At 43.6% G+C, this 18,731-nt stretch overlaps 1 protein-coding gene across 2 annotated transcripts in view; it reads right to left on the bottom strand.

Moving 5' to 3' along the window:
• Nucleotides 1-18,731, bottom strand: part of Sh3rf1 (SH3 domain containing ring finger 1) — a 161,151-nt gene that overhangs the window by 38,118 nt on the left and 104,302 nt on the right. For both annotated transcript variants that reach the window (XM_059244219.1, XM_059244220.1), the window contains 2 exons: nt 18,459-18,554; nt 1,402-1,707 (listed from right to left, as the gene is read on the bottom strand). In XM_059244219.1, coding sequence (XP_059100202.1) covers nt 1,402-1,707; nt 18,459-18,554 — 402 coding nt within the window. The remainder of the gene's footprint in view (nt 1-1,401; nt 1,708-18,458; nt 18,555-18,731) is intronic.

Genomic DNA, 18,731 nt, shown 5'->3' with positions numbered 1-18,731 from the left:
AGAAACTTATTAAGCCGGGCGGTGGTGGCGCATGCCTTTAATCCCAGCACTCGGGAAGCAGAGCCAGGCGGATCTTTGTGAGTTCGAGGCTAGCCTGGTCTACAGAGCGAGATCCAGGAAAGGTGCAAAGCTACACAGAGAAACCCTGTCTTGAAAAACCAAAAAAACTTATTAAACTAAATAAACATATTCAGGATTAGAATTTTTTTTTTTTGGTTTGTTTGTTTTGTTTTGTTTTTTTACTTTGCTTTTTTCTCTAGTGGGAATTTCATTTTTATATTTTAAGGAAAAGCAACCCAAAGCTACATTGTGGGATAAAATCTGCATGGAATAAATAAAATGATACATAAGCCTACACAGAAATTCTTCCTGCTGTGTCTGGCCTCTTTGGAAACTGCTCTCTGACCTAAAGGTTGGGAGAAATGCAGCTGTTCTCTAAGTCGATAATGACATAGTTATCATTTCCCATAGGGAAAGGACCATACTTAGAGCCACAGTGGACAAGAAGGAGGCCTCCATAAGGAACGCCTGCATCCCATGTATCTCATTACACACTGTGCCCAAGAGTCTAATAATAAAACATTCAATAATCAATTGCCAAACGAGTGAGTGAATGCTTGCAATTGACAGTTAAGTTTTTAACACGCAAATAACACGTGGCCATGTTTTAAGACAGTCCCGAGTCTTGATGAATTAGGGAGAAACTGCAATGGTCAGTTTCTAAGTCAAATGTTTCTCTCATTTGTCTTCTTGCTCTATTGTTTGGATGGGAGGCCTAAGTACCAAGGTGTGAGAAGCTGGAGATGGGAGCATCAAACTACTGTGATAGTGACCTCCCAGGATAGCGTTGGGTGGTATTGCAAAACTGAGTGAATGCCTGTGAAATGGATAGCATTATTTTACACACTTTGTGGGTTCGAATACTGCCTCTGGGTCCTTCGTTGGGGAATGATACACTCAAGCTAGCTTTCCCTTCTCCATTTTTCTACTTACAGTACTGTTAAGCTTTGCCTGTGAAATATCACCCATAGGCTCCTGTGTTCGAACACCCGGTCGCCAGTCGGAGGTGCTGTTTGGGAATGTTATAAGATCTTTAGGAGACCGGAGCTAGAGGGAATGGATCACTGGGAGTGGGCCTTGAGGCTTGGTAGCTGGAGCCCACCTCCTGTGTGCGCTAAGCTTCCTAGGCATGGATGCAAGGTGAGTCATCCGTCTCCTGTCCTGTTTTCCCATCAGGGTCGACTGCATCTCTCTGGAACTGTAAGCCACAATGACCATTTTCTCCCTCAAGTCGCTCCTGTCAGGTGTTTTTAACACAGCAGCGAGGAGAGTCACTAAGACAAGTGTGCAGAAGGCAGCGGGGAAAGCTGACCCTGCCGCGCGGACCCTGGCCCTGGTTACCTGAGACGGGGCGCTGCAGGAGAGCCCGGACAGTTCGCTGATGCGAGCCGCGGCTGTGGGGTTGCTGGAACTGATGAGCACAGGAGGGCTGATCTCCATGGAGTGGCGGTTCTGGGACGCCTGGGAAGACTTGTTGGCCATGGTGAGGGAGGTGAAGGAGTGTCTCTTCCTGGTGTTCTTCTTGGTGTCCGAGTGCTTTGGGGCAGCGCTGCTGTGCGCTGCTGTCGCCGACGGGCATTCTGCGGTGTCGACTCCTGGCACCGGAGGCTTATCCCACTCTATCAGCTGCTTGGCAGCGGAGTTAAACTGCAGAAGCAATCAGAATCAAGAATCAAGAACACACACAAGGTCAGACTGCTCTCGGGGGTTCAGTGAGAATTCTTCTCCCCATGTGTTTCAATCTAGAATTCAAAGCCACTATGTTAACGCAGATGCAAGCTACGTTTCTTCTATGCGAAACGTCTTCATGATGGGACCTCGCTGTCTCTATGCCACAGGTAGTTTTGAACTTAAAAATAAATAGTTCCAACGTAAGACCGAGAAGATAAAGACGGGTTTCTAAGAATTTTGGGGATGTTTAACTTGGGCATTTGCCAGTAATAAAAGAGTTCAGCTCACTGATGAAATTGAGGGAGGGGCAATGGAAAGAGTATCCAAGTATTCATCTGCCTGAACGCCGGATCTGCCTGAACGCCGGTCCCAAATGAGGATGGGCTCAGAGCTGAACATTGAAAGAACAACTGGGTACCAGCAAACAAGGAAATAAAGACGAAAACCATGCAACACCCAGGTGGTGTGCCCCCAAACAAGTTAACTCCTCTTGTTTTTCTCTGTATATTTTTGGGGAAAAATCTCACAAAAGCAGGTTGAAATCCTTGCCAGGTTTTTTTTTTTTCCTTCCTCAGACCGTTTGCCAGTTATCATCATACGCGCTCAAAATCGTGCACAAAATCGTGCAAGGTAAGAGCTGAAATTCCAGTCCGGCTGGCACTCTAACTCAGTCTATCAGAAGTCTCAGGGTAAAGTAAGAGCACGGATAAGATCAGCAGGAAAGAAGGGAACACGAGGCTGTTTCCCCTGAGGTGAAACAAAACATTTCCGGAAAGGCCTCGATGATAAAAAGGCTGCATATATTAGAAACTCCTCCGATGAGAAACTCCAAAATGCACAAAAATACTGAGAACGCAATATAGGGAACGTAAAAGGAACCACATACTTCTGAAAGGTACTGTTAGGGACAATGGAGGTTTCCCCAACATGACACTCAGCACCGCAGGACTGGCTTTATACAAAGTAACATCATCTAATGTTTTTTTGTTTGTTTGTTTCCATCCACCTCAATTGTTCAAACCATGTGTTCTCACCTTATTGATGAGTCTTCCCTATTAGGAAAGAAGAAATCCTTTGGGTCAATATTTAAAGAGGAAATAGAACCTGCTTCCCACAGCCGAAAAGCAGGGTTAACTGCAGCCTGGTAGCCTAGAGCATCCACAGATGACTGTAAATCGACTGGTAATTTGTTCCTGTGGCTCCATGGGGACTCAAGTCAGATGGTCTGTCTGACATAATGAGGAGGGCAAACCTTTTTCGAACATAAGCATCTTCTTTTAGCCTTTGAAAAAAGAGCATGCATGAGATACAGTTTCCAGAATAGGCAGTCTTCCCTTACCAACAAGTAGATGAACGTCAGGAAGAGGTGGCTGATTAAGATGTGACTAGGATGTGTTAAGGGTAAAGGAACATTGTAAAAGGGACATTGTAATGGCATTTGGCCAGGAGATCCACAATTTATCAACCCTACTTTGATCTAGGTGTGCCCCCTCTTCAGAGTCAGGGTACAAGAGAATCAAACACCCCAAAGAAGTGATTGTGATGTTGGTCATTCTGATGGGAGGCACAGCTCTGAGAGCTCCTCCAGTGAACTGCAGTGAGCCCCGTGGGGCAGAGTCAGCCTTCCTACACAGCCAAGCAGGCTGAAGAGTTACTTCTCTTCCCACTCCAAGCTCAGGACTCACATGCAAGGTAAAGCCAGGCAGTGTCCCAGAGAAGGAGTCAGAGGGTACTTCTGTGCCCATGACCTCCATCTGTACATCACAAATCCTCCCAACAAGAGCCTAGTCAGCACAACAGAGTGTGAAAAATCAGCTCTGTGGGCCTGTTCTGTTGAGTAAGAAATGGGATAAACTATCTTTCTCACGGGAGCCAAAAAATTAGTAAAGGAAACAACCACATCTATCTGATAGCACACTTAAATGACCTCTGAGGCAAAATCATTAGCTGTACCTGTTCTTTTAAATACACCTATATATTTTGTGTGTATATGTGGGTGGCTATATGAGTGTTATGGCACATTTGTGGAAGTCAGAGAACAACTTACAGGAGTTGGTTCTATCCTTCAAACCTGGGGGTCCTGTGACCAAACTCAGGTCATCAAGCTTGGTGGTAAACACCTCTACCTGCTGAGACATCTCACCTGACCACCTGCTTTAAAATATTGTGAATCTTAGCTGGATGGTTGTGGCGCACACCTTTAATCCCAGCACGTGAGAGGCAGAGGTAGGCAGATCTCTGTGAGTTCAAGGCCAGCCTGGGCTACAGAGTGAGTGCCAGGAAAGGTGCCAAAGCTACACAGAGAAACCCTGTCTCGAAAAACCAAAATAAATAAATAAATTTAAAAAAACATTGTGAATCTTGTTGGGGTTTCTCCTAGCCAAGTATCAGTTATAATTAATACCATGTTAACATTGCTGGTTTCCACATGCTGTGCTTGGATATAAATGTCTTGCTAGTTTGTCATGAAAATAAGACTGAGTATCTCATGTCTTTTTCCACATCCACCCTCTATTAAGTGTAAGTACAACTTGAGAACACTGTATGCTAAGTAAATTACTAGATGCTGGAGATTATAGATGGAGAGAAACAGTCTGAAGGAGTTTTTTTTTATTTTTAAAATGATTTATTTATTTTTAATTTACATGCATTGGTGTTTTGCCTGTATGCATGTCTTTATAAGGATGTCGGATCCCCTGGGACTAGAGTTACAGACAGTTGTGAGCTGCCATGTGGGTGCTGGGAATTGAACCCAGGTTCTCAGGAAGAACATCCAGTGCTCTTAACCACTGAGCCATCTCTCCAGGCCCCTGAAGGAATTTATAAACTGACATGAAAACAATGGGCATGCTTTCTGTAATCTCTTCGGTCTCAACTGCCTTTGGCAGTTTATCCAAGTTACTTGGTGAATCAAATGCTCTTTCTTTCCAACTGTGGCAAAGGACCCCACTGTGTGTTTAATTCTGTACTTGTCCATCAACGTTTCTCCCTCTTACCTTCCAATAGATTTATGCCTATGGAGCACAATGCTGCCGGGTTGGGGGGGGGGGACACGATGGACATATTGTTTGGTGGGCACAAAGCCTCACACAGAGTAACACAGTTGTTTGCAAAGCATGAGTATGCAGGTAGACCTCACAGGGTGTGGTGGAACTAGTGAGCTAGCAAAGGCCCACAATTCGAGTTTTGGCACAGCTGATGGCCACCTCTGTGCCCGAGGTAGCCATTGTTCAGTAACTGATCACAACTCCTCACTGGCCAGTGAGTAAATACAAGAAGGCCAACAACGTTCACGTCTCTTTCGCTCTCTCCCTGTGAAGGGATATGGCTCGATCTCCTGTTTCACTTCCAGCCCTCTAGACAGCCTATTTTATTTCCCCTGCATTTCATTTTTACACGTGACAGGAATGTCTGCTAGCAAGATGCTGTCATCCTTTAAAACCACTTTAGATTTTTCTGGAATGGCGGAGGTTGGTATCAGTAGCGTGGCTCCTTACTTTTTTCTAAATTCCAGAGAAAAATCATAAAATGAAAAGCTACAGCATGGCGTGTTAGGTAAATTGGGCAGAAATCTAAAAGGCCTTCTGTTGTGAGTATAACTTAGCCTTTGTAACAACAGGGAGCCAAGGGCCTGACAACTTTTAATGGAATTTTGAGAAAAGTTATGAATGTTTTGCTTGAGCTCAGTGGGCGTGGGCTTCCCCTGACATTTATCTCACCGTGACCTTTTAAAGTTAAAAGTACACTCATCACATGCAAAATAAACGCGTGCCCTAAAAGATCTTCTTTTCGGCAGGTGATAAAGGCCTCAGATAAGACTCAGGTGGGGCACAGTTCAGCATTCTAGAGCTAACTGGAAGGGTCTAAAGAGATTTTCTGATCTTAAGTTTCTCATGAACTTTTATATTTTTCCCATTATTTAACTAATTTATTTACTTCTGTGTTACTGCGGATTGAATGCAGGGCTTTATACATACGAGGTAAGTGCTATGCCACTGAGCTACATTCCCAGCCTTCTTTTCTATGTTTTGAGGAAGAGCCTGAAATAAATCTGAGAGGAAACATTGATAACATAATGTTAACAAACACAAAACATCCTAGGCAATATTAAAATGTATTTGTGTCTGGTTGACTTCTTTGCTAAAGAGAATATGGCCTTTTAAAGGACAAAGCAGCATTTTCCCCTAAAGGGAAAATAGTTTTGATGGGCTCTATTTCATAAGAACTCTTATACAAGAGTAAGTCTCCAGCTTTTGGATATTATACAAGTAAGTTTGAGAGGAAACTGCTGTAATTTATAATCCACTGGAGTAGAATATTACTGGACTTTTTTCTTCCCAAAGGCAAATAAAACTCATAAAGTGTATTATAAAAGTAATTAAACAGGCAGTCCTGGTAGCTCACACCTGTGATTGTGACACTGGGGTGGGGGTGGGCAGTCTGGAAGGAGAAATGTCACAAGTTCAAGGACAGCCCAGTCTACACCGTGATTTCCAAGCCAGGCTGCATTACAGGGTGAGACGCCATCTCAAAAGAACAAAAAGGTAATTAGTTACCTTTTAAAATGAAGTAAATTGTACAGAATATTATGAGATAAAACACCAAAGCTCTTAGCCGGCTCCCTACGCCTGTCTTTTCCCAATCCATTTTCCGGATGCATTTATTTATGTTTTAGCGGTTTACAGCACAACCTTCTGTGAATTAAGTACTGCTGCCGCAGATGCACTGACTTTCCTGATTTCTTTACCACAGATGACCCAGGCAAAGCACATTGTTACTTAACAGCTCGTGAGCGTCTTCCCACGCCCACAGGAGCAGGCATGGCTTTCTACCATGTAGGGGAAATGACATCACTTACTATATTGTTGACATGCCTGTAGCAGCATATCCATGGGGTAAATTCCTAAAGTTGAAACTGTTACATTAATGTGTACATTTTAAAACGTTTGAAAAAGTAGTCGCATTGAATCCCAAAGTCTCAATCTTCGCCCCTTTACGCTGTTTTCCAAATATTAACCTTATAAATCATTGTTCAAGTCTCTGCTAGTTAAAAGAAATTGTTTCATATTATTTAATTTGTATTTCTCTCAATGAGATTGAACAGATCTTTTCTTTTTGTAATGTTTTCTATTTACATACTTTATCCATAGTTCTATTAGGTTTTTGATTTTTTTTTACAATTTGTATTACAAATATTTTGTGTTATATAAACTACTCTTTATTTAATATATGTGAATTTTTATATGCATTTGTATACATGTCTAAATTGAAATATTGGTTCATATTACTATTTTATAAATAAAATTTTATTTTATACTCCAAACATAGCAATATTTTCTATTATAGCAATTCAACTAAATATCATATTCTCAAGCTCTTATTACAGCTGGGTATGGTAATGCAGGCTTATAACCCCAGCACTTGGAAGCTGAAACAGGAAGCTTGAAAATTCAAGGCTGGCTGGTTATCCAGAGAGTTCTAGGCCAAATTATACTACTATCTACTGTGCTTAATGAGACTGTCTCAAAGAAAAATGATCTCAGAGTTAACTTTTGAAAGAACTCTGTTTTTTTCTAGCGTTCTAATCAGACTTCTTCTTCCATCTCTGTGGCATGGGCTAGTGGGAAGGATGATGTGGCAGGGACGGGAACAGGTTTATTTCACACAGCCCAGCAGTTGTCCCATCGCTGCTGAAATAACAATCTACCCTTCCCTCTCTGCTGTGAAAACAGCCTTTAGAAAACCAGCTCACAAAGGCAGCACCTCAGCATCCCAGCATAGTTCTACGTCCACCGTCTCTTCCCCCAGACAGGTCCAACACTCTGGAGAAGCCAAGACAGAAACGCAAGCCCACTTCCAACTTCTTAAAAGAAATGACGACATCTAGCCTCACATCACTGTCCTTTGCAAACACTGCTGAAATAACCGCATCAGGAGTTCAAATCCCTGTTAGTCTTCTAGTTTGAGCCCCTCAATTTGGGTGCTGAGTTTTTGTGTTTGCCCAAATGGAAAAAGCAAGCTTAACTTTCATTTATAAGACTTACGCAGAGGAGAGGAATGACCAAGAGGACTGATTACTTGGGAGTTTTATAAAATTAGTAAGAGAGCCTTCCCGAGACTAGGACGCCATTTAAGCCTCTACAAATGCTTGTGATGAATTAAAAAAAAAAAAAGGCTTAGAATTATCAGAAGTGAAGTCTGCCTCTGGGCCAACACTAGGCCACTTAAGTCTAATATAAATCTAACAGATAATTTTCCAAATAGCTACATTTAGAAGAATACAGAGAAAAAGCTATTGGATAGTCTTAATAATATATTTTATCTAGCCCAATATAAACAAAATAGTATCATTTCAACATATAACTAGTACGAACAATACACCAAGACACACATGCAAGGTTCTGCTTTCACTCCTAAAATGGTACTAGGTATCTGAACCTGAGATCAATCAAGTACTCATATCCCATGTCTGTGGTCACTGGCCACCTCTCGGCTTGCTCGGCAATGATGTGTGGGTGTTGGTAGCCCAGCTCTAGTCTCTTGAAAGCACTTAAGGGCAAAGAGGCCATGCCAAAGGGAGCTATCCACCAAAGGCTACCCCCCGACCTCTTGAACTACCCTTGACCTTGAAAAGCCCGTAGTTCCGAAGCTCCCTGAGCCCTGAGAAATCCTAAGGACAAGAAGCACTCATGTAAGCAGCAGGAGGACAAGCAACGGTTATGCTATGGAAAGTGGGGGGGGTTGCAAAATAGCCGGCACCCCTCAAGTGGGCCTGAAGGTCAGTGAGCAACTCCTCGTTTATCATGACGGCCTTCACTTCTGTTGGGCCCAGCTGTGAAAACATAAATAAATAAACCAGAACTTGCCTTCTCAGCTTTCTTATTTTGAAGGGAAAGATCCATGCCATTGAAAACCCAATGAAGCAGGAACTGTCAGAGAAAAACCACAGGAAGAGCCTTGAACTTGGGTTAGCCTAGGGTCCGCTCTCTGTGCTCACTGGCTGAGCCACCCTGAGTCGCTCTTGCTATCCTGACTTCAGTCTTCTTAGCCGTATAAAAGTAAAGGTAGCGTTGCTCCTGAGTGCCTCACACAGGAGCGAGTAGGGGCTAACATGTTTTGCAACCTGTAAAATCCAGTCCACATAAGTATTTTTCTAATGACCCAGAGTCCAAGCTTACAAGTCACTTACTCTGTGGCCTCAGGCAAGTCACTTTTTCTGTACACGCCTCCAATTTCTCTTATGGAACATGAAGTTGGATTTAATGAACTGTAAAGTTTTATTTCTAAGTACCCCTTTCCTCACCCCAAACACAAATGCCCCCTCAGAATACCCAAGTGGCAGATCTCTGAGTCGGGTCCAGAGCCCCTGGGCCATGAGTGACCTCGACTCAGAACAAATGGAGAGTTGAATTCATTCTGTCAGTTTTGGAGTTTGTTGCTGTCCAGTGACTATGATAAGCCAGGCACAGCACTGGATGGGAGAGAGCCACACACCTCTCTGACTCATGATAAATGAGGTCTTCAGAAACGAACAGGTTCCGAACACTAACGATAGAAGACACACATTCACATGTCTGCAGAGCACAGGCAGGTGAGTCCATAAAGGCCAGACAGACCAACAATGAGTGATGGACACGTTTGGTGACCCAGGGAGAGTGCATGAGCCTTTCAGAGAGCAACCGCTTGGCATTGTCAGCTGACTTTCTGTTTAGAAAAAGAAAGCTAGAGAATAAGCTTTAAGAAAATCTCCCGAGTCTATACCTGACCGAACAATTATAACAAAACCATTTGGAGGTTGAGCACGGAAGTCATCTGGGGTCATGCTGGGGTGGTCTATGCTTTATGGAGGGCGAAGAAGAGAATAGCAGCCACAGGAAGGAAACTGCAAGGCACTCCGGATCACAGGCTAACGGAAGACCTTGCTGTGTGCTCCAAGACAGCTAGCCAACCAACACCTTGGAAATGAAAAGGGCAACGATCATAAAGGAGATTAAAAATAGTGGTGGATGTTATCCAGGGGACAGGAGAAGAGCTAAGAAAAGGAGTTAGTGACAACCAGGATGTTGCTTTCAGGCCCGGGGGGGCCAAGAACTAACTACAGAGACAAACAAGCCAAGACTGTGAGGTAGGTGAGTATTGGGGGTGGAGGGTGGAGGGCGGGGAGGGTGGGGGTTTGAGCCACAAGCGGAGGTGAGTGTAATCATGTAACAGATTTTTCACGAGAGCCAAAGCAGATCATGCTCTCAATATTAAGGGAGGAACCAAGGGAAAGAAAATAAGTGGCATGCATCGCAGAAAAGACACATGATGTGATCGGATTCCTAGAGGACAAGAGCCCTGGGGAAGACAGCAAGTCATAAGCAGGAGAAACAGCTCACGGTCAAACCACAGCAGAGCTCACAAGACAGATGCCAGCACAACCCCAAACCCCAGTTAGGATTCGGGAGGTGCTGGTACCCACTAGTCCCGGAGCAACCCATCCACAGCTAATCACAGTGCTGGGAAGAGAGACCAGCCCACAACTTGAAGATTGAGATCAGTTGACGTCCATGTCCTAGAGAAGCTGGCAATACCTGCAGTCTGTATGTGTTTCTATTTTATACACATATACACATCATAAATCAGAAACACCTATTATTAACAAAGAGGATACATTCCAACCATACATTTTTATTTTCCAGAACCTCATTACCAGACATAGGAACACAACAGAGGAAATACATATATATCCCAAGAGGGAAAGGGCATGGAATTGTCATTAAATTCTAAGTAAAATTAGTCAATGAGAAATGACACACAGACAGAAATTCCACAGCAATGTGTACTCAGTTAATAAATCAGTGAGCAGGCACTCCCCCTGTCCTAGATTCCTACAGTGTGAGGCTGCGGGGATGTGCAGGGGTGGACGAGGAAGGGTTACACAAGAAGAGAAGTGATGGTGATGAGCACAGAGACAGCACTTTTGTCTACGGCTTCTCAGCTCACAGAGACGCTCCGCACGGCACGTGTGTGTCCCGGGTGCACACCGACGGGAGAGCTGTATCATAAAAAGGCACACCGCTTTACAACACCCAGGAAAAAACTCTTCTGGAGCACCCTACTGCACTACAGACAAGATTTTTCTCCCAATGATTGTATCATCAGAATGGTTCTGTTCAAGCCATCTCTACACAACACACCTATACTGCCAAGAAAAGCAGGAAGAATCCCTTTAGGTCTTCTCCATATGAGATCAAGTCGAATCCACTTTTGATTAGTAAACCCTTAGTTGCCAGCAATATTTAGGACGTATATGACAATATAACAAACGTATTTTAAAAATAAAGCTAACACATATCAAAATATTATGGCTTTGACAAATTTGTAATTCTGCTCTAACAAAGGCAACCTCAGATTTTGAAGATGAGCAATTAATCATTCTGAAAACGAACCTTTCACATGCTAGAACTTAAAATGGCTTCGAATTTTTATGAAAAGTAAAAAATCTCTGTACACTTCAGCAAAGCTGGACAGTATGGTGGTTTTGTGTACCATTAGGAAGGCTAGTTATCACATGTCTTCTGAAGCAAGTGAGACAAGAGACCAGTCACTCGGCAACTGCTCTAAACAAAACACTCGTCTAAAACGGTAAAGTGGTAAAAATAAATAAGTCATAGTCTACCTATTACATAGTTAAAATCCATTAGTTATAGTACTACAATTACATGGAGAGACAAAACAATGTAATATCGTAAAAACATGAGGAAAAAAGGAGGGATATTTATTTAGTTTTCTACATGATGCACTGAAGCTTCTTCATATCCTCTCCATGTTTTCTAGATTATGATAATATTATAGGAGTAAAATGTTTAAATAATATTCTGTATGGGACTGCATTCTCAAAAGAACCAGGAAAAAAGTGAATCATCCCCACCCATTCATTCCCAGAGCCATAACCCATGCCGGGCCTGTAGGGATGGTACGAAGTTAGTATTACAGAAGTGACGCATGTTTGGATTGGGTTTCCTAGGATGTATCTTGCTGAATGGAAGAATCAGAAAGAAAGGCTTCCTAAGAACTGCCTGAATCTACTTGGATCTTGAAGAAAGGGTGATTTTTCTATAGGGACACTGGCAAAGAAACATCCCAGGTACTCAAGCCAGCTGTTCCAAAGTGTGACTCCAAAACAAGCAGCCACACTTGGCTCACGTCCTTGTCCCTGGCAGAGGAATGGCCAGGATGAAGAATCTGGGATCCTTCGGGGAATCACGGTCGATATTAGATACTATTAGATAGTAACATTTGGTCATCATCCAAGGCTCTGATTAAAGCTCGCCAGGAGATCTGCACTTGTATGTCCTATAAAACTGCCCGGGGTATCGCGAACCATCCATTCATGCAGTGAGAACTCAATATTAACTGATCTCTGGACTCCCCACTCCCTGAATGCCTTCCTGATGGGAACATTAAATTAGAAGGTGGCTTCCATGCCCTTTCCCTCTTGGGATATATGTATTTCCTCTACTGTGTTCCTATGTCTGGTAATGAGGTTCTGGAAAATAAAAATGTATAGTTGGAATGTATCCTCCTTGTTAATAATAGGTGTTTCTGATTTATGATGTGTATATGTATATCTTCCCTATATAACCTCCTCACCAAACCTAAGCAAGTCTCTTTTTGGCCACACTGACTATAGAACTGCCAGTGGAGCTCACAGGACAATGCTCCCAACTCTACCACAGAAATCAAAGCTCATTTTCCTTTCATTGTTGCGGCAGAAATACAAGCAACAACTGCCTGTGTGAGGCTGGGACCTCACCCACACCACGGGATGTGGCCCCCCATGCCTGCAGGGAAACAAGCCCCCAGAAGCACACCCAAGGTACCCAGTCAGTCAGAACTAAGAAGAAAGGATGGTGTTGAGGACATAGTAATTCTCCCTTACTGGTTTCTCACATGGATCTCTAAAGTTTACTTATACAAATAAGTTGACTTCAGAATTGCAATAGAAACTTTGACAATAATCAATACAGTAATTCTCCTTCTAACTTTCTAACAATTTCCCTAAATTTCTTTCATAAACATTGATTATGCTTTTTTTCATTTTAAAGGGAAAAACATCAAAAACATAAACGATAGAAAATCTTTTTATATACTTCAATCAACTCTTTGATCATCAGATTAAAGGCTATTATTGTGCCCTTCTGCTATTATTATTCTCTCTCTCGAGAGGCTTTAACAAAGTAAATGATAATAAAGTCAACAACGCCATTCTTAGCTCTATTGAGCTCACGTTGGCAACATCAAACGGTGCACTCAAACCTCCACTTCTTACCTTAGAACCAAGAACAACAGCCCAAACTTTCCAGTCCCAAGGGAGGTGCTAGGAGTCCCCGCTGGAGCCATTTGTGCTGACATCAGCATATCTGACTTCTCATTACTAAAGCTGATAGCACAGTGTAGCCACAGCCTCAAGACTTCATCCCTTTTAACTGAAGTTTCCCAACCTTCGACTATCAATTCCCCAACCATGCCCTCTACCAGGAATTTTTTTTTCTCTATTAACAATAAAAGTTCCAGATTTAATCTAGTATATGATTAGTATATATTATACTATTTTAGCCTGGGAAGATTCTAAAGGAGTTAAATACTCAGCCTACATTTTTATTTTTCATTTTATTTATTATTTTCAGGGACTTGTTGCTGTTGTTTTCATTTTATTTCTTTGAGACAGGGACTTGCTAGGAGCCCAGCCTGGCCTGAAACCCTTGACCCTCCTGTCTAGACTAGAAGCATATGCCACCACACCTACCCAACCGTCACACCTACCCAACTGTGGCCTAGTTACACAAAACAAAACGAAAAGCAGGAAAAGATCTCACCCAGGAGGGTTGTATGTGGTGGTACCTATCTGGGAACCTAGGATTGAGGCAGGGGGCAATCATTGCAAGTTTGAGGCCAGCTGGGCTAGAAAAACAAATGACCTCACCAGGGTCACACACATCTACCCCATGGTTCCTGGGCATGTAACTTCCTAATGTAATGACAAGATGAACCAGGAACAAAATATATGCCAGACAGCAAAAGATGAGAGTCCATGCTAAAAAAAATTCAAAGTGAACAAAAATCTACAAACTAGTTTGGTTGGGGCTTCGAGAGGTTTGCTCTCCGATTTCTTAGACTGTCCATCTATTCATTCAAGCGGTATTTCCTGAGAGGCTGCCGTGAGCCACACTTGATGAGAACCCTGGAAACCGCAATAAGCTGTATATATAGTTCAAGGACTGCCTCGGGGACTCCCACTGTGATGGGGACAGGGGGTCTGGGGAAGAGTGGTTAATCATTACAACAGAAACCCCAACAGAAAGATCACAGGCAGAAGGGGCCGTGAGGAAGTAGTACTGACGTGATCACAGGTACCGCGAAGGGCCAGGCTCTGCTCTTAGGGACCTATAGTTTTAACAATGGGAAGACAAGGCCCATAGTCACAGAGAGAATCACTGGTCGGGCCCCCACTTCCATCCTGGCCACCTGGCTCCAGGTTTCCAGTCTCCCCCTCTACCACACCGTATTTGTTGAGAAAAAGCAAGTGTAGGGGAGAGGGAGCGTTTTAGGTAAGGTTCTGAGGGAAAGTCTACCCCAAGATTGACGTCTGGAAGGTGCCTAAAGAATGAGCTACAGCCTTCCTTCTGTCAGGAACGGAAATGTAAGAACACCTGTCTCCGAAGCCACTCCTACCCCGCTCTACGCCATCCTCGCAGAAGGAGCGTGCATCTTCAAACTGCCTCCGACCAAAACGCCAAGGAGCTGAACAGCTTCTTATTTGTTTAAAAACTTGGGTTGAGTGAGACTGCAAGCAAATGACTGGGAATCAAACTCAAAGGAGAAACACAATAAAAACGTGGAGTTCAATATTCTTCTACACTAACGACTGAGAAACGCCCCAAAGTCCGTATGTAGCAATTGTCTTCAATCAAACTTTCTGCCTGCCGAGAATCATGCCATCCTTGTCCAATGACTGCTAAAACCAAGCGAGTCAGCCCAGAATTAATGGGGTTGCTAAAATCTCCTCGTCTATTTTGCAGACAATTGGCATATCTGAAGAAAGAGAAATAGGGTACTAATGTCTTCCTTCTGACTGTAAATCAGTCCTTGATACATATCCTAGGGTGGTGTCTTCAAGAATTCCCTGGGCTCCCATAAAAATCTCTTATCCCTAGGTGCTTTCCGGGTTGCTCAAGTCAAAGAAGAGACTGTCTATACAGAACACCATGTCCAACCGAGAAGGTGTGGCCACACAGGGACCTGATAAGAGACTGTCTTGAGAGGGAAGAGTGAATCAGATTTAAGCAAAAGAATTCTATTTTTCTTTTAGTTTTTCCAGGCAGGGTTTCTCTGTGTCTTTGGAGCCTGTCCTGGAAATCTCTCTGTAGACCAGGCTGGCCTTGAACTCACAGAGATCTGCCTGCCTCTGTCTCCCAAATGCTGGGATTAAATGTGTGGGCCACCACCACCTGGCAAGAATTCTTGTCATAAGAGTTAGACAGGAACTCCAAGGAAATGGCAGGGTCTCACATATTCCAACTTGGACTCAGACTTGGATTTCGGGTATTCCCGCCACCTCTCCCCGGTGCTGAGATGACATGCGTATACCACTGTAAGCGGGTTTTACGCAGTGCGGGGCTCAAACTCAGGCATGTTAGACAAGCACTCTATCTGTTGAATTTCATTCTCAGCCCTCTAGTCAATCTTTGATAGGATTTGGAGTGGGTTTGCTAGCAGGACCGTGCAAGGAAAGACATGGTTCTGAGAAGACTCGAAATTCAGTTCTGAGAGTATCCCGTCATTGTGCATGGTGACAATGGCCGTTTATTTGACCGTTGCTTAGTCTGGCAGACTAAGGGCGATATGTCGGTTCATGAGATACAAGAAAAAATATTAAGCATGGTGGTACACACCTATAAACCCAGCACTTAGGAGGCTGAAGCAGGCAGGTGGTGAGTTCAAAGTCAGCTTGAATTCCAGTGACTTCCAGGACAGCCTGGGCTACATAGAGAGGTCCCGTTCCCACCCCCATCCCATCCTTAAAAAAAAAAAAAAAATCTACAAGTGAACTTTTGTAGTACAGCTGTGTTTAAAGTAGGCATGCTCTGTGTTCTCAAGCCAGCCAAACAGGAAAGGTTAACAGAGCAAGAAAAAGCATTATTTAGGAAAAAGCCTCTTTTTTTTTTTTTTTTTTTTGGGTCTGTATACTTTGTTTTTTTCTCATCTGACACTGTCCTGAGACACTGTCCACAGCTGAGAGATCTGGGTTTGGGCTGGCTGTGATTGAAATCTGCCTCCACTTAGGCCCCCGAAGGCTGAACCAGGTGTCACTCAGCCCCAGACGCTCTGCTCCCCCACAGGGAGTTCCAGTGTGACAGCTTGACATCAAAGCCTGTTCACAGGCTCCGGCAGACAGATGATTAGATTCATGTCTTCACTAGAAAGGTTCTGGTTCAAATAAGGAAAACGTTCATGGCTGGGGGCGGGGGGCAGCCATGGGGTGGGGGATGAAAACACTTACTCCCTGTGTAGAAGTTTACCTTTTCCAACTTAAGTCCGAGTAAACAATCCTATGACTCCACTAACTTTGAGTGACTCTGGCCTTTCTGTGGGTGGATCTTTTTATGCCTGTTGAACGATTCTACACCTGCCCTTTGTCAACAACAACAAAAACAACACGTAGCAATACCTTTCAGGCACGCCAGACCAAGCATCGGCATGAACAGTGCTAACACCTGACAAGTAAGGACAGGCTCTTTACTAAAGCTGTGCTTGCTCACGCACTTTAGCGTAACTATTCAAATACCTGGAGATGCCAGTAGTTTTCCACAACCCACAATTAGGATGTACACAAATATTCTACTGAAAGGGTTGCTTGTGAAGGGTACATATTTTTTTCTGCTGTCTTCTTCTAGTGCAGGAGGAAACATCTCAATAAAGAGGAACATCTAAATGTGTGGATGGCACTCAAAAGCTCTGCCTAGCCTGGGTTACATGGATACACAGCACACACGTCTATGCTTTGTGAAACTCCAGCAATCTCACCGTCTACGGAAGACACCGAGTGCCGTCTACAGTGACACAGTTTGCCATTTTAGCCTTCAAATCTTGACAAAAGAAACGTCTCAGATAAAAAGATGGCGGGATAAGTGATTTGAGGTTTTGTTTTGTTTTTACATGCTCAAGATAGACACTTTGATGTTTTAAACAGCAGAACTGCCTTTAATTCCCCAGAAGGTGGTCTGAGATCTCTCTTGCCTTTTGGCTTCTGTATACACAGGCCTCTCCACCTGGGTGTTCTTCCTGCTTACAGTAAATGCTCTTCTCATCTCTCCTAGTTAACATCTATTTACACATCCACAAGACAGCAGCTTCTTTCCAGAAGTCTCCCTTGACCTCGGTGACCCGGAGTGGTTGTTTGGGCTTCGGTGGGTTCGCTCTTCAAAGAACACCTTCAATTTTGTTTTCAGCAAGAAATGCATATTACCAGCTGACACTTCGGGGCATATGATGTAATGAGTGTCTGCTCTGAACTCTAACTTCCCAGTTCATTTTTTTTGTGTGTGTGTGTGTGTGTGTGTGTGTGTGTCTGCATAGGGGTGCCCATGGACGTGTGTACATATGGAAGCCAGAGACTGACATTGGCCATCTTCCTCCATTTCTGCTCTGCCTTATGGAGGCAGAATCTCTTACTGAGCCCATGCTGGCCACCAGCAAACCCCCGCGGTTCCATGATAGCCAGGATTGCAGGTGTGCATTGTTGAGCTCATCTTCTTTAAGTGGGTGTTCGGGATCAAACTCAGGTCCTCATGCGTATGTGGCAAGCACTTTACTGGCTGAACCATCTCTCCCGTCCGCCCGTCCCATCCACCGTCCCCGTCCCATCCCCCCACCCTCCCCCATCCCGTCTGTCCTTCCGTCTGTGTCCCCCACCCCCACCCCTACTTCATTCTTAAATTTGATTTTGTTGAGAGTGATATGAGTATGCAATTCCCTGTATACTCTTTAAAAAGATATCACTTATGTCAGATTTGGTCGAAAGCTTTCTGAACAATGCTAACTAATGACAAAGGGGACTAACACATTACTGGGGTATGGCGGAGAAGGAGTCATTCATTCAGTATCAAAGAACGACCCTGGGAATCACTATTCTAGTTCTGATGATGTGGCAAATTATGAAAGAAGTAAGTAAACAAGGGTGGATAAAAGGTGCTCGCCCTTGAGTTAACCCCCAGAGTTCCATCCTTTGGGTCCAAAGTAATGGATCCCCAGTGGTGTCCTCTGACCTACTACTTACACACACACACACACACACACACACACACACACACACACACACACACGCACACACAAAATAAATATAATAAAAAATAAGAAATGAGTGAACAAATAAAATGAATATATTAACATCTCACGTTTCGTGGGCTTTACAAAGTTTCTGATCCTCACTCAAGGCAGGAATCAGATGGGCATAGGCAATGGACTGAGTCGCAGGGATGCTTGCAGAAGTGAGACAATGAATCACATTTTACGATCTTCAGTCATCAAGGCCACAGGGAAGGAAGCCCTCCTAATCCAACCACAGAGCCTTTCAAAGCCACTGCCGGTGCCCTGTGCCACAAGGAGCTCTTACCGCCTCCTTTGCATAATTAAGATTTACTAACTAAGCTGAACATGATGCAAGAGGGTACAAATTAACTTACCTCAACATACGAAATTGGAAATATTCCTATTTTATCTGCCAGCATCCCCTCAGCCCAGTTTTCATCCACTCTGCGGATCACAGTCAGCACGTCATCCTGAAGAAACAACAGATCCTGAGTCTCTCAGTCACATTAAATTTATCACCTAGTTAGCATCCTCAATAAAGGGACCGAAGTTTTAATAGTAGATGAATATAAATTCTGTAACATAGCTTTAGTACACAAAATAGAATAATGTTTTCCTAAACTGAACAGGACTGCCAGTTTACCCGA

This window comes from Peromyscus eremicus, chromosome 17 (assembly GCF_949786415.1).
Source record: "Peromyscus eremicus chromosome 17, PerEre_H2_v1, whole genome shotgun sequence".
Taxonomy (NCBI): domain Eukaryota; kingdom Metazoa; phylum Chordata; class Mammalia; order Rodentia; family Cricetidae; genus Peromyscus; species Peromyscus eremicus.
The sequence above is the reverse complement of the archived record's forward strand: the minus strand, read 5'-3'. Positions and strand labels throughout refer to the sequence as shown.